The sequence below is a fragment of the Schistocerca americana genome, chromosome 11 (assembly GCF_021461395.2).
Source record: "Schistocerca americana isolate TAMUIC-IGC-003095 chromosome 11, iqSchAmer2.1, whole genome shotgun sequence".
NCBI classification, from domain to species: Eukaryota; Metazoa; Arthropoda; class Insecta; order Orthoptera; family Acrididae; genus Schistocerca; species Schistocerca americana.
Window position 1 is genome coordinate 163756815 of NC_060129.1, and position 24599 is coordinate 163781413.

At 37.1% G+C, this 24599-nt stretch overlaps 6 protein-coding genes across 6 annotated transcripts; all 6 read right to left on the reverse strand.

Moving 5' to 3' along the window:
• Positions 1–5053: 5053 nt before the first annotated feature.
• Positions 5054–5443, reverse strand: LOC124553447. The gene has a single exon (XM_047127308.1). The coding sequence runs from the start codon at positions 5441–5443 to the stop codon at positions 5054–5056; it is 390 nt and encodes a 129-aa protein (XP_046983264.1).
• Positions 5444–9128: 3685 nt separating this feature from the next.
• On the reverse strand, positions 9129–10271 carry LOC124553448 (LWamide neuropeptides-like). Its single transcript, XM_047127309.1, has one exon. The coding sequence runs from the start codon at positions 10269–10271 to the stop codon at positions 9129–9131; it is 1143 nt and encodes a 380-aa protein (XP_046983265.1).
• A 944-nt stretch (positions 10272–11215) lies between these two features.
• LOC124553450 lies at positions 11216–12100 on the reverse strand. Its single transcript, XM_047127310.1, has one exon. The coding sequence runs from the start codon at positions 12098–12100 to the stop codon at positions 11216–11218; it is 885 nt and encodes a 294-aa protein (XP_046983266.1).
• Position 12101: 1 nt separating this feature from the next.
• On the reverse strand, positions 12102–12851 carry LOC124553451 (LWamide neuropeptides-like). Its single transcript, XM_047127311.1, has one exon. It carries the CDS (start codon positions 12849–12851, stop codon positions 12102–12104), a length of 750 nt encoding a protein of 249 aa, XP_046983267.1.
• A 957-nt stretch (positions 12852–13808) lies between these two features.
• On the reverse strand, positions 13809–14441 carry LOC124553452. Its single transcript, XM_047127312.1, has one exon. It carries the CDS (start codon positions 14439–14441, stop codon positions 13809–13811), a length of 633 nt encoding a protein of 210 aa, XP_046983268.1.
• Positions 14442–22932: 8491 nt separating this feature from the next.
• Positions 22933–23772, reverse strand: LOC124553453. The gene has a single exon (XM_047127313.1). The coding sequence runs from the start codon at positions 23770–23772 to the stop codon at positions 22933–22935; it is 840 nt and encodes a 279-aa protein (XP_046983269.1).
• Positions 23773–24599: the final 827 nt, after the last annotated feature.

The window sequence follows — 24599 nt, forward strand, 5'->3', positions numbered from 1 at the left end:
AGGAAGCTACGACGATTTTGAGATTTGACTGAGGTGTTATGATGTTATTTTTACGACGACGATGTGTATTATGCTGCTGAGGTATGTTTATGATTAATAGGCTGAGGCTATATGAGTTATTTGATTATGCTTCATATTTATAATGACGAAATATTGACGAGTGTCGATGGATACGTATATGTGTAATAAGGTAAGGAGTAATGAATAGTGTTTAGGGACTCTGATTTATGAAAAGGATGTTGGAAACCAAGAAACGTACTTTAAGAGTTATGAAATGTGTGACTGTATCACAATGCTGACGAATTTTTTGTTTTGGACACTTATATTTATAGGATTTGGTTTCTACAGATTTGCAACGCTAATTCTTGACCTGTGAAATATTTTTAAATGAGACTCCAACGGTAGCAGAAACTGCTGTCGTAAATATTTTCGTACGAAAGTTAAGTGACCACCTGCACGTAATGCGTCGCGGGCACCCAGCTGTGTCAGACGCCTGGAGAAAAAGCCATTATTGCGAGCCCTTTTCAGCGGCACAGGTAGAAAAAAAAAAGGGGACGTGGGACGTGTCAAACACCTGGAGAACAAGCCATTAGGGTGTGCCTTTCATCGCTAATGCGACACCCTCGTTACTTGAAAACATATGATTACTCGCACTTTGTGCTAATTACTGAAATGCTTATGAATTGATGGAAAATATTCGTACATCTGCACACCTGATTATGACAAGCGTCTTTCTATGAGAGTTGAGAGAATTTCTACTAACTTACGAAATGTCACATGACTACTGAATGATATTTTTATGCTTTGCTTTTCGTAGTTGCTTATTTCATTTGACATCTGTTTTCCAGCTGTGTTGCAGCATTGCTTTTATAAAATGAAATGCATTTGCTAATGTGAACACTTTCTGTCAACAGATCTATTAAATAATTATTTTATGATCCACATTCTTTAAAAAAGGAGCACTTGGAAAGGAAAGAACAATAAGAAGGAACTAGTAACTGCATTCATAATTTTCTTTTCAAGTAATTGGTAACCTTTTGGTAGAATAACTTCTTGTGGTGCACCACTTTAATTACATAGACATTAAGATGTGAATATACATTTCCCTTATCTGCATTGTTGTTTTTACTGCAATATCTTTTCTGCTTGAGCTTTGTCATGTATAGATATAAGTTTTATATTTTTTATATTTTTTATATTTGCTGCTGCTGTTTGCCAGGCATAGTGCTACTGAACTTTAATTTGTGTTACTCTGCTAAGCCAATTTTACTACTCATTGATTTTTCATGTTGCTGCACATTGGCTCATATTAGTTGTAATTTTGCATTTTATCTGTTAATTTAGATTTGCTGCTGCTTGCTTTGCAAATTGGCATTTTTTTTGTCATTGCTGTTTGTGATAACTTGTTTTGTGCTGCTGCATTGCCTCGTCCCTTAGTTTAATATCTGAGCTCAGTAGATTTAAGTTAGCTTAAGAGGGGGTAGACTATAGAAGAGAATGAGTTGCGATGAATTGGAAGAAATGCATTGAGAATCTATACGAAAAACGTACAGAAAGCAGGTTTAGGTAGGATTTTCTTGGAAATAAATGTCGAGGTAAGAAATGTGTGAACATATAAATACAGAAAGCATGCTTAGATAGAATTTTTTTTGGTGGAAACAAAGGATGAAATAAGAGGAAAGATATATGAAGTTTTGGGATGGACTGCAGTACCAAATGTTACACTGAAAACGAACCCTGTCCTTTCCTATTGGTGTTATCCCACTATGTGTTTGTGTACCCTTGAGTATTTGTTTTCTTCCTGTCTCTGTGTACTGTTTCATAGAATTTTTTTTCTCTTCTAATACTAAGCTATATTCACTATGAGGAGGAATACTGTTATCCTCAAATATAAGTTGCATTAATAATATGTTATTTTCTTTGTAAAGTTGTTTACAATTCTGTTCTGTTTCAATGTTCATGTGTGAAATTAATGTTTCGAAAACTATTCTCATTATTTTATGTATGTACTTATGTCACTATTTTTGTAACACTGATGTATATGTTTATTTCTATTCTTTTGTAAAGCCTGTACTACAAATGTTCTCTGTATTATTATGTTTTTAATGATGTATTTTGTACCTTTGTAATTGTATTTTCATGTTGTAAATTTATAAAATTGTAATTGTCACCAGTTCATCTTATTATTAACTTGTAAGTTACCTTTCACTGCACACGTTTCTGTTGGTCGTAGTACATGGACAATATGTGAGAAGTAGGGACTGATAGTGTTTGCACGTGTGTTAATGATTCAGCAAGGGACTGGATAACAGCATTGCTGGTTCTAAGGACAATTCCAGAAACTTTGTGAGTGCACAAGTGGTGGTTTATGGACTTGCTATATTATCCGCAAGACTCTTCAATGGTGATTGTGCACCTGCACAGTCGCAACAGATGGCTGCTGGCCATTTCTACAAGGACTGCAGTGGGTCTGCACCTCTGGTGGCCCACCAATACCGTTATCTCTACAAGGACTACAGTGGGTCTGTTCTGTGATGACCTACCTATCAATACTCTTCAAAATTTCGACTGACTCTGCTGTGGGTTTGCTCTGTTGTGGCCCATTACCTGTCTGCATGTCGAGAGTCAGCACTGTCTTTCCATTGGAAGGACAACACTACTTCTTCAAGACTGCATGGAAATCCACTACTTCTATGTGCATTTTCTTTTACTGCTTGGACTTTGAGAAAAATTCTGCATTTTTACTGTGATGAACAATGTGGACTGTCTTTATGGACTGTGAGAAATTTTGATCTTTTGACCAACATAATATTAGTAAGTGTGTGCATTTTATATCTTTGTTACTGTAATTGTGAAAAATTTTTGTCAAATCTGTATTGGCCAGTGCCCAACACCATTTGTAAAAAATTTTTGTGGGGAGCATGGGGGCTATGTAAGTAGGCTGTTTATGTTTTCGTTTTGGCAACGTTACGTAGCGCTCAAAATGAAATCACTGACTGTGCTGTGTGCAGTCTGTCGCTAGTTTGCATTGTTGTCTGCCATTGTAGTGTTGGGCAGCGGCAGCTGGCTGTGAACAGCGCGTAGCGTTGCGCAGTTGGAGGTGAGCCGCCAGCAGTGGTGGATGTGGGGAGAGAGATGGCGGAGATTTGTAATTTTTCATGAACTGATATATTTATATATGATGATATCAAGGTAAATACATTGTTTGTTCTCTATTAATATCTTTCATTTGCTAACTATCCCTACCAGTAGTTAGTGCCTTCAGTAGTTTGAATCTTTTATTTAGCTGGCAGTAGTGGCGCTCGCTGTATTGCAGTAGCTTGAGCAGCGAAGATTTTTGTGAGGTAAGTGATTTGTGAAAGGTATAGTTTAATGTTTGTCAGGGCCATTCTTTAGTAGGAAATTTTGAAAGTCAGATTGCGTTGCGCTAAAAATATTGTGTGTCAGTTTAAGCACAGTCTTGTAAAATTGTTCAAAGGGGACGTTTCAAGTTTTTCCCATATTTGCGTTTTTCCCATATTTGCGTTTTTCCCATATTTGCGTTTTTCCCATATTTGCGTTTTTCCCATATTTGCGTTTTTCCCATATTTGCGTTTTTCCCATATTTGCGTTTTTCCCATATTTGCGTTTTTCCCATATTTGCGTGTTTCCCATATTTGCGTTTTTCCCATATTTGCGTGTTTCCCATATTTGCGTTATTACCATATTTGCGTTTTTCCCATATTTGCGTTTTTACCATATTTGCGTTTTTCCCATATTTGCGTTTTTCCCATATATGCGTTTTTCCCATATTTGCGTTTTTCCCATATATGCGTTTTTCCCATATTTGCTTTTTTCCCATATTTGCAGTTGTCCCATATCTGCATTTTTCCCACATTTGCGTTTTTTCCCATATTTGCGTTTTTTCCCATATTTGCGTTTTTCCCATATTTGCGTTTTTCCCATATTTGCGTTTTTCCCATATTTGCGTCTTTCCCATATTTGTGTTTTTCCCATATTTGCGTTTTTCCCATATTTGCGTTTTTCCCATATTTGCGTTTTTCCCATATTTGCGTTTTTCCCATACTTGCGTTTTTCCCATATTTGCGTTTTTCCCATATTTGCGTTTTTCCTATATTTGCGTTTCTCATATCTGCGTTTGTCCCATATCTGCGTTTGTCCCATATCTGCGTTTGTCCCATATCTGCGTTTGTCCCATATCTGCGTTTTTCCCATATCTGCGTTTTTCCCATACCTGAATTTTTCCCATCTCTGCGTTTTTCCCATGTCTGTGTTTGTCCCATACCTGCGTTTTTCCCATATCTGCGTTTTTCCGATATCTGCATTTCTCCCATATTTGCGTTTTTCCCATATTTGCGTTTTTCCCATATTTGCGTTTTTCCCATATTTGCGTTTTTCCCATATTTTCGTTTTTCCCATATTTTCGTTTTTCCCATATTTGCGTTTTCCCCATATTTGCGTTTTCCCCATATTTGCGTTTTCCCCATATTTGCGTTTTCCCCATATTTGCGTTTTCCCCATATTTGCGTTTTCCCCATATTTGCGTTTTTCCCATATTTGCGTTTTTCCCATATTTGCGTTTTTCCCATATTTGCGTTTTTCCCATATTTGCGTTTTTCCCATTACTCATAAACCCATGCTACCAACCGATTCCTTCTTTTACTCAAATTGTGCCCCCAAATTTTTCTTCTCCCATATTTACTTTTGTCCCATATTTACGTTTGTCCGACAACTACGTTTGTCCCATATTTACGTATGTCGCATATTTGCGTTTGTCCCATATTTGCGTTTTTCCCATATTGCGTTTTTCCCATATTTGCGTTTTTCCCATATTTGCGTTTTTCCCATATTTGCGTTTTTCCCATATTTGCGTTTTTCCCATATTTGCGTTTTTCCCATATGTGTGTTTTTCCCATATGTGCGTTTTTCCCATATTTGCGTTTTTCCCATATTTGCGTTTGTCCCATATTTGCGTTTGTCCCATATTTGCGTTTGTCCCATATTTGCGTTTTCCCCATATTTGCGTTTTCCCCATATTTGCGTTTTTCCCATATTAGCGTTTTCCCCATATTTGCGTTTTCCCCATATTTGCGTTTTCCCCATATTTGCGTTTTCCCCATATTTGCGCTTTCCCCATATTTGCGTTTTCCCCATATTTGCGTTTTCCCCATATTTGCGTTTTCCCCATATTTGCGTTTTCCCCATATTTGCGTTTTCCCCATATTTGTGTTTTCCCCATATTTGCGTGTTTCCCATATTTGCGTTTTTCCCATATTTGCGTTTTTCCCATATTTGCGTTTATCCCATTTTTGCGTTTATCCCATATTTGCGTTTTTCCCATATTTGCGTTTTTCCCATATTTGCGTTTTTCCCATATTTGCGTTTTTCCCATATTTGCGTTTTTCCCATATTTTCGTTTTTCCCATATTTGCGTTTTACCCATTACTCATAAACCCATGCTACCAACCGATTCCTTCTTTTACTAAAATTGTTCCCCCAAATTTTTCTTCTCCCATATTTACTTTTGTCCCATAATTACGTTTGTCCCACAATTACGTTTGTCCCATATTTACGTGTGTCGCATATTTGCGTTTGTCCCATATTTGCGTTTGTCCCATATTTGCGTTTGTCCCATATTTGCGTTTTTCCCATATTTGCGTTTTTCCCATATTTGCGTTTTTCCCATATTTGCGTTTTTCCCATATTTGCGTTTTTCCCATACTTGCGTTTTTCCCATATTTGCGTTTTTCCCATATTTGCGTTTTTCCCATATTTGCGTTTTTCCCATATTTGCGTTTTTCCCATATTTGCGTGTTTCCCATATTTGCGGTTTTCCCATATTTGCGTTTTTCCTATATTTGCATTTTTCCTATATTTGCGTTTGTCTCATATCTGTGTTTGTCCCATATCTGCGTTTTTCCCATATCTGCGTTTTTCCCATACCTGAATTTTTCCCATCTCTGCGTTTTTCCCATCTCTGTGTTTGTCCCATACCTGCGTTTTTCCCATATCTGCGTTTTTCCGATATCTGCATTTTTCCCATACCTGCGTTTTTCCCATATTTGCGTTTTTCCCATATTTGCGTTTTTCCCACATTTGCGTTTTTCCCATATTTGCGTTTTTCCCATATTTGCGTTTTTCCCATATTTGCGTTTTTCCCATATTTGCGTTTTTCCCATATTTTCGTTTTTCCCATATTTGCGTTTTTCCCATTACTCATAAACCCATGCTACCAACCGATTCCTTCTTTTACTCAAATTGTGCCCCCAAATTTTACTTCTCCCATATTTACTTTTGTCCCATATTTACGTTTGTCCCACAATTACGTTTGTCCCATATTTACGTATGTCGCATATTTGCGTTTGTCCCATATTTGCGTTTTTCCCATATTTGCGTTTGTCCCATATTTGCGTTTGTCCCATATTTGCGTTGGTCCCATATTTGCGTTGGTCCCATATTTGCGTTGGTCCCATATTTGCGTTTGTCCCATATTTGCGTTTTTCCCATATTTGCGTTTTTCCCATATTTGCGTTTTTCCCATATTTGCGTTTTTCCCATATTTGCGTTTTTCCCATATTTGCGTTTTTCCCATATTTGCGTTTTTTTCATATTTGCGTTTTTCCCATATTTGCGTTTTTCCTATATTTGCGTTTGTCTCAAATCTGCGTTTTTCCCATACCTGAATTTTTCCCATCTCTGCGTTTTTCCCATCTCTGTGTTTGTCCCATACCTGCGTTTTTCCCATATCTGCGTTTTTCCGATATCTGCATTTTTCCCATACCTGCGTTTTTCCCATATTTGCGTTTTTCCCATATTTGCGTTTTTCCCATATTTGCTTTTTTCCCATATTTGCAGTTGTCCCATATCTGCATTTTTCCCACATTTGCGTTTTTTCCCACATTTGCGTTTTTTCCCATATTTGCGTTTTTCCCATATTTGCGTTTTTCCCATATTTGAGTTTTTCCCATATTTGCGTTTTTCCCCATATTTGCGTTTTTCCCCATATTTGCGTTTTTCCCCATATTTGCGTTTTTCCCCATATTTGCCTTTTTCCCATATTTGCGTTTGTCCCATATTTGCGTTTGTCCCATATTTGCGTTTGTCCCATATTTGCGTTTGTCCCATATTTGCGTTTGTCCCATATTTCCGTTTGTCCCATATTTGCGTTTGTACCATATTTGCGTTTCTCCCATATTTGCGTTTGTCCCATATTTGCGTTTGTCCCATATTTGCGTTTGTCCCATATTTGCGTTTTTCCCATATTTTCGTTTTTCCCATATTTTCGTTTTTCCCATATTTTAGTTTTTCCCATATTTTCGTTTTTCCCATATTTTCGTTTTTCCCATATTTTCGTTTTTCCCATATTTGCGTTTTTCCCATATTTGCGTTTTTCCCATTACTCATAAACCCATGCTACCAACCGATTCCTTCTTTTACTCGAATTGTGCCCCCAAATTTTTCTTCTCCCATATTTACTTTTGTCCCATATTTACGTTTGTCCCACAATTACGTATGTCGCATATTTGCATTTGTCCCATATTTGCGTTTTTCCCATATTTGCGTTTTTCCCGTATTTGCGTTTTTCAGATATTTGCGTTTTTCCCATATTTGCGTTTTTCCCTTATTTGCGTTTTTCCCATATTTGCGTTTTTCCCATATTTGCGTTTTTCCCATATTTGCGTTTGTCCCATATTTGCGTTTGTCCCATATTTGCGTTTTTCCCATATTTGCGTTTGTCCCATATTTGCGTTTGTCCCATATTTGCGTTTGTCCCATGTTTGCGTTTGTCACATGTTTGCATTTGTCCCATGTTTGCGTTTGTCCCATATTTGCGTTTGTCCCATATTTGCGTTTGTCCCATATTTGCGTTTGTCCCATATTTGCGTTTTTCCCATATTTGCGTTTTTCCCATATTTTAGTTTTTCCCATATTCTCGTTTTTCCCATATTTGTGTTTTTCCGATATTTGCGTTTTTCCCATATTTGCGTTTTTCCCATATTAACGTTTTTCCCATATTTGCGTTTTTCCCATATTTGCGTTTTTCCCATATTTGCGTTTTCCCCATATTTGCGTTTTTCCCATATTTGCGTTTGTCCCATATCTGCATATTTCCCATATTTGCGTTTTTTCCCATATTTGCGTTTTTTCCCATATTTGCGTTTTTCCCATATTTGCATTTTTCCCATATTTGTGTGTTTTCCATATTTGTGTGTTTCCCATATTTGCGTGTTTCCCATATTTGCATGTTTCCCATATTTGCGTGTTTCCCATATTTGCGTGTTTCCCATATTTGCGTGTTTCCCATATTTGCGTGTTTCCCATATTTGCGTTTTTCCCATATTCTCGTTTTTCCCATATTTGTGTTTTTCCGATATTTGCGTTTTTCCCATATTTGCGTTTTTCCCATATTAACGTTTTTCCCATATTTGCGTTTTTCCCATATTTGCGTTTTTCCCATATTTGCGTTTTCCCCATATTTGCGTTTTTCCCATATTTGCGTTTGTCCCATATCTGCATATTTCCCATATTTGCGTTTTTCCCATATTTGCGTTTTTCCCATATTTGCGTTTTTCCCATATTTGCGTTTTTCCCATATTTGCGTGTTTCCCATATTTGCGTTTTTCCCATATTTGCGTTTTTCCTATATTTGCATTTTTCCTATATTTGCGTTTGTCTCATATCTGTGTTTGTCCCATATCTGCGTTTTTCCCATATCTGCGTTTTTCCCATACCTGAATTTTTCCCATCTCTGCGTTTTTCCCATCTCTGTGTTTGTCCCATACCTGCGTTTTTCCCATATCTGCGTTTTTCCGATATCTGCATTTTTCCCATACCTGCGTTTTTCCCATATTTGCGTTTTTCCCATATTTGCGTTTTTCCCACATTTGCGTTTTTCCCATATTTGCGTTTTTCCCATATTTGCGTTTTTCCCATATTTGCGTTTTTCCCATATTTGCGTTTTTCCCATATTTTCGTTTTTCCCATATTTGCGTTTTTCCCATTACTCATAAACCCATGCTACCAACCGATTCCTTCTTTTACTCAAATTGTGCCCCCAAATTTTACTTCTCCCATATTTACTTTTGTCCCATATTTACGTTTGTCCCACAATTACGTTTGTCCCATATTTACGTATGTCGCATATTTGCGTTTGTCCCATATTTGCGTTTTTCCCATATTTGCGTTTGTCCCATATTTGCGTTTGTCCCATATTTGCGTTTGTCCCATATTTGCGTTGGTCCCATATTTGCGTTGGTCCCATATTTGCGTTTGTCCCATATTTGCGTTTTTCCGATATTTGCGTTTTTCCCATATTTGCGTTTTTCCCATATTTGCGTTTTTCCCATATTTGCGTTTTTCCCATATTTGCGTTTTTCCCATATTTGCGTTTTTCCCATATTTGCGTTTTTCCTATATTTGCGTTTTTCCCATATTTGCGTTTTTCCTATATTTGCGTTTGTCTCATATCTGCGTTTTTCCCATACCTGAATTTTTCCCATCTCTGCGTTTTTCCCATCTCTGTGTTTGTCCCATACCTGCGTTTTTCCCATATCTGCGTTTTTCCGATATCTGCATTTTTCCCATACCTGCGTTTTTCCCATATTTGCGTTTTTCCCATATTTGCGTTTTTCCCATATTTGCTTTTTTCCCATATTTGCAGTTGTCCCATATCTGCATTTTTCCCACATTTGCGTTTTTTCCCACATTTGCGTTTTTTCCCATATTTGCGTTTTTCCCATATTTGCGTTTTTCCCATATTTGCGTTTTTCCCATATTTGCGTTTTTCCCATATTTGCGTTTTTCCCATATTTGCGTTTTTCCCATATTTGCGTTTTTCCCATATTTGATTTTTTCCCATATTTGAGTTTTTCCCATATTTGCGTTTTTCCCCATATTTGCGTTTTTCCCCATATTTGCGTTTTTCCCCATATTTGCGTTTTTCCCCATATTTGCCTTTTTCCCATATTTGCGTTTGTCCCATATTTGCGTTTGTCCCATATTTGCGTTTGTCCCATATTTCCGTTTGTCCCATATTTGCGTTTGTACCATATTTGCGTTTCTCCCATATTTGCGTTTGTCCCATATTTGCGTTTGTCCCATATTTGCGTTTGTCCCATATTTGCGTTTTTCCCATATTTTCGTTTTTCCCATATTTTCGTTTTTCCCATATTTTCGTTTTTCCCATATTTTCGTTTTTCCCATATTTTCGTTTTTCCCATATTTTCGTTTTTCCCATATTTGCGTTTTTCCCATATTTGCGTTTTTCCCATTACTCATAAACCCATGCTACCAACCGATTCCTTCTTTTACTCGAATTGTGCCCCCAAATTTTTCTTCTCCCATATTTACTTTTGTCCCATATTTACGTTTGTCCCACAATTACGTACGTCGCATATTTGCATTTGTCCCATATTTGCGTTTTTCCCATATTTGCGTTTTTCCCGTATTTGCGTTTTTCAGATATTTGCGTTTTTCCCATATTTGCGTTTTTCCCTTATTTGCGTTTTTCCCATATTTGCGTTTTTCCCATATTTGCGTTTTTCCCATATTTGCGTTTGTCCCATATTTGCGTTTGTCCCATATTTGCGTTTTTCCCATATTTGCGTTTGTCCCATATTTGCGTTTGTCCCATATTTGCGTTTGTCCCATGTTTGCGTTTGTCACATGTTTGCATTTGTCCCATGTTTGCGTTTGTCCCATATTTGCGTTTGTCCCATATTTGCGTTTGTCCCATATTTGCGTTTGTCCCATATTTGCGTTTTTCCCATATTTGCGTTTTTCCCATATTTTCGTTTTTCCCATATTCTCGTTTTTCCCATATTTGTGTTTTTCCGATATTTGCGTTTTTCCCATATTTGCGTCTTTCCCATATTAACGTTTTTCCCATATTTGCGTTTTTCCCATATTTGCGTTTTTCCCATATTTGCGTTTTCCCCATATTTGCGTTTTTCCCATATTTGCGTTTGTCCCATATCTGCATATTTCCCATATTTGCGTTTTTTCCCATATTTGCGTTTTTTCCCATATTTGCGTTTTTCCCATATTTGCATTTTTCCCATATTTGTGTGTTTCCCATATTTGTGTGTTTCCCATATTTGCGTGTTTCCCATATTTGCATGTTTCCCATATTTGCGTGTTTCCCATATTTGCGTGTTTCCCATATTTGCGTGTTTCCCATATTTGCGTGTTTCCCATATTAGCGTTTTTCCCCATATTAGCGTTTTTCCCCATATTTGCGTTTTCCCCATATTTGCGTTTTCCCAAATTTGCGTTTTCTCCATATTTGCGTGTTTCCCATATTTGCGTGTTTCCCATATTTGCGTGTTTCCCATATTTGCGTGTTTCCCATATTTGCGTGTTTCCCATATTTGCGTTTTTCCCATATTTGCGTGTTTCCCATATTTGCGTTTTTCCCATATCTGCGTTTTTCCCATATTTGCGTTTTTCCCATTATTTGCGTTTTTCCCATATTTGCGTTTTTCCCATATTTGCGTTTTTCCCATATTTGCGTTTTTCCCATATATGCGTTTTTCCCATATTTGCTTTTTTCCGATATTTGCAGTTGTCCCATATCTGCATTTTTCCCACATTTGCGTTTTTCCCATATTTGCGTTTGTCCCATATTTGCGTTTGTCCCATGTTTGCGTTTGTCACATGTTTGCGTATGTCCCATGTTTGCGTTTGTCCCATATTTGCGTTTTTCCCATATTTGCGTTTGTCCCATATTTGCGTTTGTCCCATATTTGCGTTTTTCCCATATTTGCGTTTTTCCCAGATTTTCGTTTTTCCCATATTCTCGTTTTTCCCATATTTTCGTTTTTCCCATATTTGCGTTTTTCCCATATTTGCGTTTTTCCCATATATTCGTTTTTCCCATATTTTCGTTTTTCCCATATTTTCGTTTTTCCCATATTTGCGTTTTTCCCATATTTGCGTTTTTCCCATATTTTCGTTTTCCCCATATTTGCGTTTTCCCCATATTTGCGTTTTTCCCATATTTGCGTTTTTCCCATATTTGCGTGTTTCCCATATTTGCGTGTTTCCCATATTTGCGTGCTTCCCATATTTGCGTGTTTCCCATATTAGCGTTTTTCCCCATATTAGCGTTTTTCCCCATATTTGCGTTTTCCCCATATTTGCGTTTTCCCAAATTTGCGTTTTCTCCATATTTGCGTGTTTCCCATATTTGCGTGTTTCCCATATTTGCGTGTTTCCCATATTTGCGTGTTTCCCATATTTGCGTGTTTCCCATATTTGCGTTTTTCCCATAGTTGCGTTTTTCCCATATTTTCGTTTTCCCCATATTTGCGTTTTCCCCATATTTGCGTTTTTCCCATATTTGCGTTTTTCCCATATTTGCGTTTTTCCCATATTTGCTTTTTTCCCATATTTGCGTTTTTCCCATATTTGCGTTTTTCCCATATTTGCGTTTTTCCCATATTTGCGTTTTTTCCCATATTTGCGTTTTTCCCATATTTGCGTTTGTCCCATATTTGCGTTTGTCCCATATCTGCATATTTCCCATATTTGCGTTTTTTCCCATATTTGCGTTTTTTCCCATATTGGCGTTTTTTCCCATATTTGCGTGTTTCCCATATTTGCGTGTTTCCCATATTTGCGTTATTCCCGTATTTGCGTTTTTCCCATATTTGCGTTTTTCCCATATTTGCGTTTTTCCCATTTTTGCGTTTTTCCCATATTTGCGTTTTTCCCATTTTTGCGTTTTTCCCATTTTTGCGTTTTTCCCATTTTTGCGTTTTCCCCATATTTGCGTTTTTCCCATATTTGCGTTTTTCCCATATTTGCGTTTTTCCATATTTGCGTTTTTCCCATATTTTCGTTTTTCCCATTACTCATAAACCCATGCTACCAACCGATTCCTTCTTTTACTCAAATTGTGCCCCCAAATTTTTCTTCTCCCATATTTACTTTTGTCCCACATTTACGTTTGTCCCACAATTACGTTTGTCCCATATTTACGTATGTCGCATATTTGCATTTTTCCCATATTTGCGTTTGTCCCATATTTGCGTTTTTCCCATATTTGCGGTTTTCCCTTATTTGCGTTTTTCCCTTATTTGCGTTTTTCCCATATTTGCGTTTTTCCCATATTTGCGTTTCTCCCATATTTGTGTTTTTCCCATATTTGCGTTTTTCCCATATTTGCGTTTTTCCCATATTTGCGTTTTTCCCATATTTGCGCTTTTCCTATATTTGCGTTTTTCCTATATTTGCGTTTGTCTCATATCTGCGTTTGTCCCATATCTGCGTTTTTCCCATATCTGCGTTTTTCCCATAGCTGCGTTTTTCCCATACCTGAATTTTTCCCATCTCTGCGTCTTTCCCATCTCTGTGTTTGTCCCATACCTGCGTTTTTCCCATATCTGCGTTTTTCCGATATCTGCATTTTTCCCATACCTGCGTTTTTCCCATATTTGCGTTTTTCCCATATTTGCGTTTTTCCCATATTTGCTTTTTTCCCATATTTGCAGTTGTCCCATATCTGCATTTTTCCCACATTTCCGTTTTTTCCCATATTTTCGTTTTTTCCTATATTTGCGTTTTTCCTATATTTGCGCTTTTCCCATATTTGCGTTTTTCCCATATTTGCGTTTTTCCCATATTTGCGTTTTTCCCTTATTTGCGTTTTTCCCATATTTGCGTTTTTCCCATATTTGCGTTTTTCCCATATTTGCGTTTTTCCCATATTTGTGTTTTTCCCATATTTGCGTTTTTCCCATATTTGCGTTTTTCCCATATTTGCGTTTTTTATTTATTTGCGTTTGTCTCATATCTGCGTTTGTCCCTTATCTGCGTTTGTCCCTTATCTGCGTTTGTCCCTTATCTGCGTTTGTCCCATATGTGCGTTTGTCCCATATCTGCGTTTTTCCCATATCTGCGTTTTTCCCATACCTGAATTTTTCCCATCTCTGCGTTTTTCCCATCTCTGTGTTTGTCCCATACCTGCGTTTTTCCCATATCTGCGTTTTTCCCATACCTGCATTTTTCCCATACCTACGTTTTTCCCATATTTCTGTTTTTCCCATATTTGCTTTTTTCCCATATTTGCAGTTGTCCCATATCTGTAATTTTCCCACATTTGCGTTTTTTCCCACATTTGCGTTTTTTCCCACATTTGCGTTTTTTCCCATATTTGCGTTTTTTCCCATATTTGAGTTTTTCCCATATTTGCGTTTTTCCCATATTTGCATTTTTCCCATATTTGCGTTTTTCCCATATTTGCGTTTTTCCCATATTTGCATTTTTCCCATATTTGCGTTGTCCCATATTTGCGTTGTCCCATATCTGCGTTTGTCCCATATTTGCGTTTGTCCCATATTTGCGTTTGTCCCATAGTTGCGTTTGTCCCATATTTGCGTTTGTCCCATATTTGCATTTGTCCCATATTTGCGTTTGTCCCATATTTGCGTTTTTCCCATATTTGCGTTTTTCCCATATTAACGTTTTTCCCATATTTGCGTTTTTCCCCTATTTGCGTTTTTCCCCTATTTGCGTTTTTCCCCTATTTGCGTTTCTCCCATATTTTCGTTTTTCCCATATTTGCGTTTTTCCCATTACTCATAAACCCATGCTACTAACCGATTCCTTCTTTTACTCAAATTGTGCCCCCAAATTTTTCTTCTCCCATATTTACTTTTGTCCCATATTTACGTTTGTCCCACAATTACGTTTCTCCCATATTTACGTATGTCGCATATTTGCGTTTGTCCCATAATTGCGTTTTTCCCATATTTGAGTTTTTCCCATGTTTGCGTTTTTCCCATATTTGCGTTTTTCCCATATTTGCGTTTTTCCCCTATTTGCATTTATCCTCTATTTGCGTTTTTCCCCTATTTGCGTTGTTCCCATATTTGCGTTGTTCCCATATTTGCGTTGTTCCCATATTTGCGTTGTTCCCATATTTGCGTTTTTCCCATATTTGCGTTTTTCCCATATTTGCGTTTTTCCCATATTTGCGTTTCTCCCATATTTAGTTTTTCCCATATTGCGTTTTTCCCATATTTGCGTTTTTCCCATATTTGCGTTTTTCCCATATTTGGGTTTTTTCCATATTTGCGTTTATCCCATATTTGCGTTTATCCCATATTTGCGTTTATCCCGTATTTGCAACATTCCCGTGTTTGCGGTTTTCCCGTATTTGCGTTTTTCCCGTATTTGCGTTTTTCCCGTATTTGCGTTTTTCCCCATATTTGCGTTTTACCCCATATTTGCGTTTTACCCCATATTTGCGTTTTTTCCCATATTTGCGTTTTTCCCAAATTTGCGTTTTTCCCAGATTTGCGTTTTTCCCAAATTTGCGTTTTTCCCATATTTGCGTTTTTCCCATATTTGCGTGTTTCCCATATTTGCGTTTTTCCCATATTTGCATTTTTCCCATATTTGCGTGTTTCCCATATTTGCGTTATTACCATATTTGCGTTTTTCCCATATTTGCGTTATTACCATATTTGCGTTTTTCCCATATTTGCGTTTTTACCATATTTGCGTTTTTCCCATATTTGCGTTTTTCCCATATATGCGTTTTTCCCATATTTGCTTTTTTCCTATATTTTTCAGTTGTCCCATATCTGCATTTTTCCCACATTTGCGTTTTTTCCCATATTTGCGTTTTTTCCCATATTTGCGTTTTTCCCATATTTGCGTTTTTCCCATATTTGCGTTTTTCCCATATTTGCGTTTTTCCCATATTTGCGTCTTTCCCATATTTGTGTTTTCCCATATTTGCGTTTTTCCCATATTTGCGTTTTTCCCATATTTGCGTTTTTCCCATATTTGCGTTTTTCCCATATTTGCATTTTTCCTATATTTGCGTTTCTCATATCTGCGTTTGTCCCATATCTGCGTTTGTCCCATATCTGCGTTTTTTTCATATCTGCGTTTTTCCCATACCTGAATTTTTCCCATATCTGCGCTTTTCCCATACCTGAATTTTTCCCATCTCTGCGTTTTTCCCATCTCTGTGTTTGTCCCATACCTGCGTTTTTCCCATATCTGCGTTTTTCCGATATCTGCATTTCTCCCATATTTGCGTTTTTCCCATATTTGCGTTTTTCCCGTATTTGCAACATTCCCGTGTTTGCGGTTTTCTCGTATTTGCGTTTTTCCCGTATTTGCGTTTTTCCCATATTTGCGTTTTTCCCACATTTGCGTTTTTTCCCATATTTCGTTTTTTCCCATATTTGCGTTTTTCCCATATTTGCATATTTCCCATATTTGCGTTTTTCCCATATTTGCGTTTTTCCCATATTTGCGTTTTTCCCATATTTGCGTTTTTCCCATATTTGAGTTTTTCCCATATTTGCGTTTTCCCCATATTAGCGTTTTTCCCCATATTTGCGTTTTTCCCCATATTAGCGTTTTTCCCATATTTGCGTTTCCCCCATATTTGCGTTTTCCCCATATTTGCGTTTTTCCCATATTTGCGTTTTTCCCATATTTGCGTTTTTCCCATATTTGCGTTTTTCCCATATTTGCGTTTTTCCCATATTTGCGTTTTTCCCATATTTGCGTTTTTCCCATATTTACGTTTTTCCCATATTTGCGTTTTTCCCATATTTGCTTTTTTTCCCATATTTGCTTTTTTCCCATATTTGCGTTTTTCCCATATTTGCGTTTTTCCCATATTTGCGTTTTTCCCATATTTGCGTTTATCCCATATTTGCGTTTATCCCATATTTGCGTTTTTCCCATATTTGCGTTTGTCCCATATTTGCGTTTGTCCCATATCTGCATATTTCCCATATTTGCGTTTTTTCCCATATTTGCGTTTTTTTCCCATATTTGTGTTTTCCCCATATTTGCGTTTTTCCCATATTTGCGTGTTTCCCATATTTGCGTGTTTCCCATATTTGCGTTTCTCCCATATTTGCGTTTCTCCCATATTAGCGTTTTTCCCCATATTTGCGTTTTTCCCCATATTTGCGTTTTTCCCATATTTGCGTTTTTCCCATATTTTCGTTTTTCCCACTACTCATAAACCCATGCTACCAACCGATTCCTTCTTTTACTCAAATTGTGCCCCCAAATTTTTCTTCTCCCATATTTACTTTTGTCCCATATTTACGTTTGTTCCACAATTACGTTTGTCCCATAATTACGTATGTCGCATATTTGCGTTTGTCCCATATTTGCGTTTTTCCCATATTTGAGTTTTTCCCATATTTGCGTTTTTCCCATATTTGCGTTTTTCCCATATTTGCGTTTTTCCCCTATTTGCATTTATCCCCTATTTGCGTTTTTCCCCTATTTGCGTTGTTCCCATATTTGCGTTGTTCCCATATTTGCGTTGTTCCCATATTTGCGTTGTTCCCATATTTGCGTTTTTCCCATATTTGCGTTTTTCCCATATTTGCGTTTTTCCCATATTTGCGTTTCTCCCATATTTAGTTTTTCCCATATTGCGTTTTTCCCATATTTGCGTTTTTCCCATATTTGCGTTTTTCCCATATTTGCGTTTTTTCCATAATTGCGTTTATCCCATATTTGCGTTTATCCCGTATTTGCAACATTCCCGTGTTTGCGGTTTTCCCGTATTTGCGTTTTTCCCGTATTTGCGTTTTTCCCGTATTTGCGTTTTTCCCGTATTTGCGTTTTTCCCCATATTTGCGTTTTACCCCATATTTGCGTTTTACCCCATATTTGCGTTTTTTCCCATATTTGCGTTTTTCCCAAATTTGCGTTTTTCCCAAATTTGCGTTTTTCCCATATTTGCGTTTTTCCCATATTTGCGTGTTTCCCATATTTGCGTTTTTCCCATATTTGCGTTTTTCCCATATTTGCGTGTTTCCCATATTTGCGTTATTACCATATTTGCGTTTTTCCCATATTTGCGTTATTACCATATTTGCGTTTTTCCCATATTTGCGTTTTTACCATATTTGCGTTTTTCCCATATTTGCGTTTTTTCCATATATGCGTTTTTCCCATATTTGCTTTTTTCCTATATTTGCAGTTGTCCCATATCTGCATTTTTCCCACATTTGCGTTTTTTCCCATATTTGCGTTTTTTCCCATATTTGCGTTTTTCCCATATTTGCGTTTTTCCCATATTTGCGTTTTTCCCATATTTGCGTTTTTCCCATATTTGCGTCTTTCCCATATTTGTGTTTTCCCATATTTGCGTTTTTCCCATATTTGCGTTTTTCCCATATTTGCGTGTTTCCCATATTTGCGTGTTTCCCATATTTGCGTTTTTCCCATTACTCATAAACCCATGCTACCAACCGATTCCTTCTTTTACTCAAATTGTGCCCCCAAATTTTTCTTCTCCTATAACTACTTTTGTCCCATATTTACGTTTGTCCCACAATTACGTTTCTCCCATATTTACGTATGTCGCATATTAGCGTTTGTCCCATAATTGCGTTTTTCCCATATTTGCGTTTTTCCCACATTTGCGTTTTTCCCATACTTGCGTTTTTCCCATATTTGCGTTTTTCCCATATTTGCGTTTTTCCCATATTTGCGTTTTTCCCATATTTGCGTTTTTCCCATATTTGCGTTTTTCCCACTACTCATAAACCCATGCTACCAACCGATTCCTTCTTTTACTCAAATTGTGCCCCCAAATTTTTCTTCTCCCATATTTACTTTTGTCCCATATTTACGTTTGTTCCACAATTACGTTTGTCCCATATTTACGTATGTCGCATATTTGCGTTTGTCCCATATTTGCGTTTTTCCCATATTTGCGTTTTTCCCATATTTGCGTTTTTCCCATATTTGCGTTTTTCCCATATTTGCGTTTTTCCCATATTTGCGTTTTTCCCATTTTTGCGTTTTTCCCCATATTTGCGTTTTTCCCATATTTGCGTTTTTTCCATAATTGCGTTTATCCCATATTTGCGTTTATCCCATATTTGCGTTCATCCCATATTTGTGTTTGTCCCGTATTTGCAACATTCCCGTGTTTGCGGTTTTCCCGTATTTGCGTTTTTCCCGTATTTGCGTTTTTCCCGTATTTGCGTTTTTCCCGTATTTGCGTGTTTCCCGTATTTGCGTTTTTCCCGTATTTGCGTTTTTCCCCATATTTGCGTTTTTCCCCATATTTGCGTTTTACCCCATATTTGCGTTTTACCCCATATTTGCGTTTTTCCCCATATTTGCGTTTTTCCCAAATTTGCGTTTTTCCCATATTTGCGTTTTTCCCATATTTGCGTTTTTCCCATATTTGCGTGTTTCCCATATTTGCGTGCTTCCCATATTTGCGTCTTGCCCATATTTGCATTCTTACCATATTTGCGTTTTTCCCATATTTGCGTTTTTCCCATATTTGCGTTTTTCCCATATTTGCGTTTTTCCCATATTTGCGTTTTTCCCATATATGCGTTCTTCCCATATTTGCGTTTTTCCCATATTTGCAGTTGTCCCACATTTGCGTTTTTTCCCATATTTGCGTTTTTTCCCATATTTGCGTTTTTCCCATATTTGCGTTTTTCCCATATTTGCGTTTTTCCCATATTTGCGTTTTTCCCATATTTGCGATTTTCCCATATTTGCGTTTTTCCCATATTTGCGTTTTTCCCATATTTGCGTTTTTCCCATATTTGCGTTTTTCCCATATTTGCGTTTGTCTCATATATGCGTTTGTCCCATATCTGCATTTGTCCCATATCTGCGTTTGTCCCATATCTGCGTTTTTCCCATATATGCGTTTTTCCCATACCTGAATTTTTTCCATCTCTGCGTTTTTCCCATCTCTGTGTTTGTCCCATACCTGCGTTTTTCCCATATCTGCGTTTTTCCGATATCTGCATTTTTCCTATATTTGCGTTTTTCCCATATTTGCGTTTTTCCCATATTTGCGTTTTTCCCATATTTGCGTTTTTCCCATATTTGCGTTTTTCCCATATTTGCGTTTTTCCCATATTTGCGTTTTTCCCATATTTGCGTTTTTCCCATATTTGCTTTTTTCCCATATTTGAAGTTGTCCCATATCTGCATTTTTCCCACATTTGCGTTTTTTCCCATATTTGCGTTTTTTCCCATATTTGCGTTTTTCCCATATTTGCGTTTTTCCCATATTTGCGTTTCTCCCATATTTGCGTTTTTCCCATATTTGCGTTTTTCCCATATTTGCTTTTTTCCCATATTTGCAGTTGTCCCATATCTGCATTTTTCCCACATTTGCGTTTTTTCCCATATTTGCGTTTTTCCCATATTTGCGTTTTTCCCATATTTGCGTTTTTCCCATATTTGCGTTTTTCCCATATTTGCGTTTTTCCTATATTTGCGTTTTTCCCATATTTGCGTTTTTCCCATATTTGCGTTTTTCCCATATTTGCGTTTTTCCCATATTTGCGTTTTTCCCATATTTGCGTTTTTCCCATATTTGCGATTTTCCCATATTTGCGTTTTTCCCATATTTGCGTTTTTCCCATATTAGCGTTTTTCCCCATATTTGCGTTTTCCCCATGTTTGCGTTTTCCCCATATTTGCGTTTTCCCCATATTTGCGTGTTTCCCATATTTGCGTGATTCCCATATTTGCGTTTTTCCAATATTTGCGTTTTTCCCATATTTGCGTTTTTCCCATATTTGCGTTTTTCCCATATTGGGTTTTTCCCATATTTGCGTTTTTCCCATATTTGCGTTTTTCCCACATTTTCGTTTGTCCCATTACTCATAAACCCATGCTACCAACCGATTCCTTCTTTTACTCAAATTGTGCCCCCAAATTTTTCTTCTCCCATATTTACTTTTGTCCCATATTTACGTTTGTCCCACAATTACGTTTGTCCCATATTTACGTATGTCGCATATTTGCGTTTGTCGCATATTTGCATTTCTCCCATAATTGCGTTTGTCCCATATTTGCGTTTTTCCCATATTTGCGTTTTTCCCTTATTTGCGTTTTTCCCATATTTGCGTTTTTCCCATATTTGCGTTTTTCCCATATTTGTGTTTTTCCCATATTTGCGTTTTTCCCATATTTGCGTTTTTCCCATATTTGCGTTTTTCCTATATTTGCGTTTTTCCTATATTTGCGTTTGTCTCATATCTGCGTTTGTCCCATATCTGCGTTTGTCCCTTATCTGCGTTTGTCCCTTATCTGCGTTTTTCCCATATCTGCGTTTTTCCCATACCTGAATTTTTCCCATCTCTGCGTTTTTCCCATCTCTGTGTTTGTCCCATACCTGCGTTTTTCCCATATCTGCGTTTTTCCCATATCTGCGTTTTTCCCATATCTGCGTTTTTCCCATATCTGCGTTTTTCCCATATCTGCATTTTTCCCATACATGCATTTTTCCCATTCCTGCGTTTTTCCCATATTTGCGTTTTTCCCATATTTGCGTTTTTCCCATATTTGCGTTTTTCCCATATTTGCGTTTTTCCCATATTTGCTTTTTTCCCATATTTGCAGTTGTCCCATATCTGTAATTTTCCCACATTTGCGTTTTTTCCCATATTTGCGTTTTTCCCCATATTTGCGTTTTTTCCCATATTTGCGTTTTTCCCCATATTTGCGTTTTTCCCCATATTTGCGTTTTTCCCATATTTGCGTTTTTCCCATATTTGCGTTTTTCCCATATTTGCGTTTTTCCCATATTTGCGTTTTTCCCCATATTTGCGTTTTTCCCCATAATTGCGTTTTTCCCATATTTGCGTTTTTCCCATATTTGCGTTTTTCCCATATTTGCGTTTTTCCCATATTTGCGTTTTTCCCATATTTGCGTTTTTCCAATATTTGCGTTTTTCCAATATTTGCGTTTGTCCCATATTTGCGTTTGTCCCATATTTGCGTTTGTCCCATATTTGCTTTTTTCCCATATTTGCGTTTTTCCCATATTTGCGTTTTTCCCATATTTGCGTTTTTCCCATATTTGCGTTTTTCCCATATTTGCGTTTTTCCCATATTTGGGTTTTTCCCATATTTGGTTTTTTCCCATATTTGGTTTTTTCCCATATTTGGGTTTTTCCCATATTTGGGTTTTTCCCATATTTGCGTTTTTCCCATATTTGCGTTTTTCCCATATTTTCGTTTTTCCCATATTTGCGTTTTTCACATATTTGCGTTTTTCCCATTTTGCGTTTTTCCCCTATTTGCGTTTTTCCCATTACTCATAAACCCATGCTACCAACCGATTCCTTCTTTTACTCAAATTGTGTCCCCAAATTTTTCTTCTCCCATATTTACTTTTGTCCCATATTTACATTTGTCCCACAATTACGTTTCTCCCATATTTACGTATGTCGCATATTTGCGTTTGTCCCATAATTGCGTTTTTCCCATATTTGCGTTTTTCCCACATTTGCGTTTTTCCCACATTTGCGTTTTTCCCATACTTGCGTTTTTCCCATATTGGCGTTTTTCCCATATTTCCGTTTTTCCCATATTTGCGTTTTTCCCATATTTGCGTTTTTCCCATATTTCCGTTTTTCCCATATTTGCGTTTTTCCTATATTTGCGTTTTTCCTATATTTGCGTTTGTCTCATATCTGCGTATGTCCCATATCTGCGTTTTACCCATATCTGCGTTTTTCCTATACCTGAATTTTTCCCATCTCTGCGTTTTTCCCATCACTGTGTTTGTCCCATACCTGCGTTTTTCCCATATCTGCGTTTTTCCCATATCTGCGTTTTTCCGATATCTGCATTTTTCCCATACCTGCGTTTTTCCCATATTTGCGTTTTTCCTATATTTGCGTTTTTCCCATATTTGCGTTTTTCCCATATTTGCGTTTTTCCCATATTTGCGTTTTTCCCTTATTTGCGTTTTTCCCATATTTGCGTTTTTCCCATATTTCCGTTTTTCCCATATTTGTGTTTTTCCCATATTTGTGTTTTTCCCATATTTGTGTTTTTCCCATATTTGCGTTTTTCCCATATTTGCGTTTTTCCCATATTTGCGTTTTTCCTATATTTGCGTTTGTCTCATATCTGCGTTTGTCCCATATCTGCGTTTGTCCCTTATCTGCGTTTGTCCCATATCTGCGTTTTTCCCATATCTGCGTTTTTCCCATATCTGAATTTTTCCCATCTCTGCTTTTTCCCATCTCTGCGTTTTTCCCATATCTGCGTTTTTCCCATATCTGCATTTTTCCCATACCTGCATTTTTTCCCATACCTGCATTTTTCCCATATTTGCGTTTTTCCCGTATTTGCGTTTTTCCCGTATTTGCGTTTTTCCCGTATTTGCGTTTTTCCCATATTTGCGTTTTTCCCATATTTGCTTTTTTCCCATATTTGCAGTTGTCCCATATCTGTAATTTTCCCACATTTGCGTTTTTTCCCATATTTGCGTTTTTTCCCATATTTGCGGTTTTCCCATATTTGCGTTTTTCCATATTTGCGTTTTTCCCATATTTGCGTTTTTCCCATATTTGCGTTTTTCCCATATTTGCGTTTTTCCCCATAATTGCGTTTTTCCCCATAATTGCGTTTTTCCTCATACTTGCATTTTTTCCCATATTTGCGTTTCTCCCATATTTGCGTTTTTCCCATATTTGCGTTTTTCCCATATTTGCGTTTTTCCCATATTTGCGTTTTTCCCATTTTTGCGTTTGCCCCATATTTGCGTTTGCCCCATATTTGCGTTTGCCCCATATTTGCGTTTTTCCCATATTTGCGTTTTTCCCATTTTTGCGTTTTTCCCATATTTGCGTTTTTCCCATATTTGCGTTTTTCCCATATTTGCGTTTTTCCCATATTTGGGTTTTTCCCATATTTGCGTTTTTCCCATATTTGCGTTTTTCCCATATTTGCGTTTTTCCCATATTTGCGTTTTTCCCATATTTGCGTTTTTCCCATTACTCATAAACCCATGCTACCAACCGATTCCTTCTTTTACTCAAATTGTGCCCCCAATTTTTCTTCTCCCATGTTTACTTTTGTCCCATATTTACGTTTGTCCCACAATTACGTTTCTCTCGTATTTACGTATGTCACATATTTGCGTTTGTCCCATAATTGCGTTTTTCCCATATTTGCGTTTTTCCCACATTTGCGTTTTTCCCATACTTGCGTTTTTCCCATATTTGCGTTTTTCCCATATTTGCGTTTTTCCCATATTTCCGTTTTTCCCATATTTCCGTTTTTCCCATATTTGCGTTTTTCCCATATTTGCGTTTTTCCCATATTTGCGTTTTTCCCACTACTCATAAACCCATGCTACCAACCGATTCCTTCTTTTACTCAAATTGTGCCCCCAAATTTTTCTTCTCCCATATTTTCTTTTGTCCCATATTTACGTTTGTTCCACAATTACCTTTGTCCCATATTTACGTATGTCGCATATTTGCGTTTGTCCCATATTTGCGTTTTTCCCATATTTGAGTTTTTCCCAAATTTGCGTTTTTCCCATATTTGCGTTTTTCCCATATTTGCGTCTTTCCCATTTTTTCGTCTTTCCCATTTTTGCGTCTTTCCCATTTTTGCGTCTTTCCCATTTTTGCGTCTTTCCCATTTTTGCGTTTGTCCCATATTTGCGTTTTTCCCATATTTGCTTTTTCCCTATATTTCCGTTTTTCCCATATTTGCGTTTTTCCCATATTTGCGTTTTTCCCATATTTGCGTTTTTCCCATATTTGCGTTTTTCCCATATTTGCGTTTTTCCCATATTTGCGTTTTTCCCATAT

What these genes read in the sequence shown, in the direction of transcription:
- LOC124553453 (XM_047127313.1), bottom strand. Translation starts at nt 23,772, where the DNA reads ATGGGAAAAACGCAAATATGGGAAAAACGCAAATATGGGAAAAACGCA.
- LOC124553447 (XM_047127308.1), bottom strand. Translation starts at nt 5,443, where the DNA reads ATGGGTAAAACGCAAATATGGGAAAAACGAAAATATGGGAAAAACGCA.
- LOC124553450 (XM_047127310.1), bottom strand. Translation starts at nt 12,100, where the DNA reads ATGGGGAAAAACGCTAATATGGGAAACACGCAAATATGGGAAGCACGC.
- LOC124553448 (XM_047127309.1), bottom strand. Translation starts at nt 10,271, where the DNA reads ATGGGAAAAACGCAAATATGGGAAAAACGCAAATATGGGAAAAACGAA.
- LOC124553451 (XM_047127311.1), bottom strand. Translation starts at nt 12,851, where the DNA reads ATGGGAAAAACGAAAATATGGGAAAAACGCAAATATGGAAAAACGCAA.
- LOC124553452 (XM_047127312.1), bottom strand. Translation starts at nt 14,441, where the DNA reads ATGGGAAAAACGCAAATATGGGACAAACGCAAATATGGGACAAATGCA.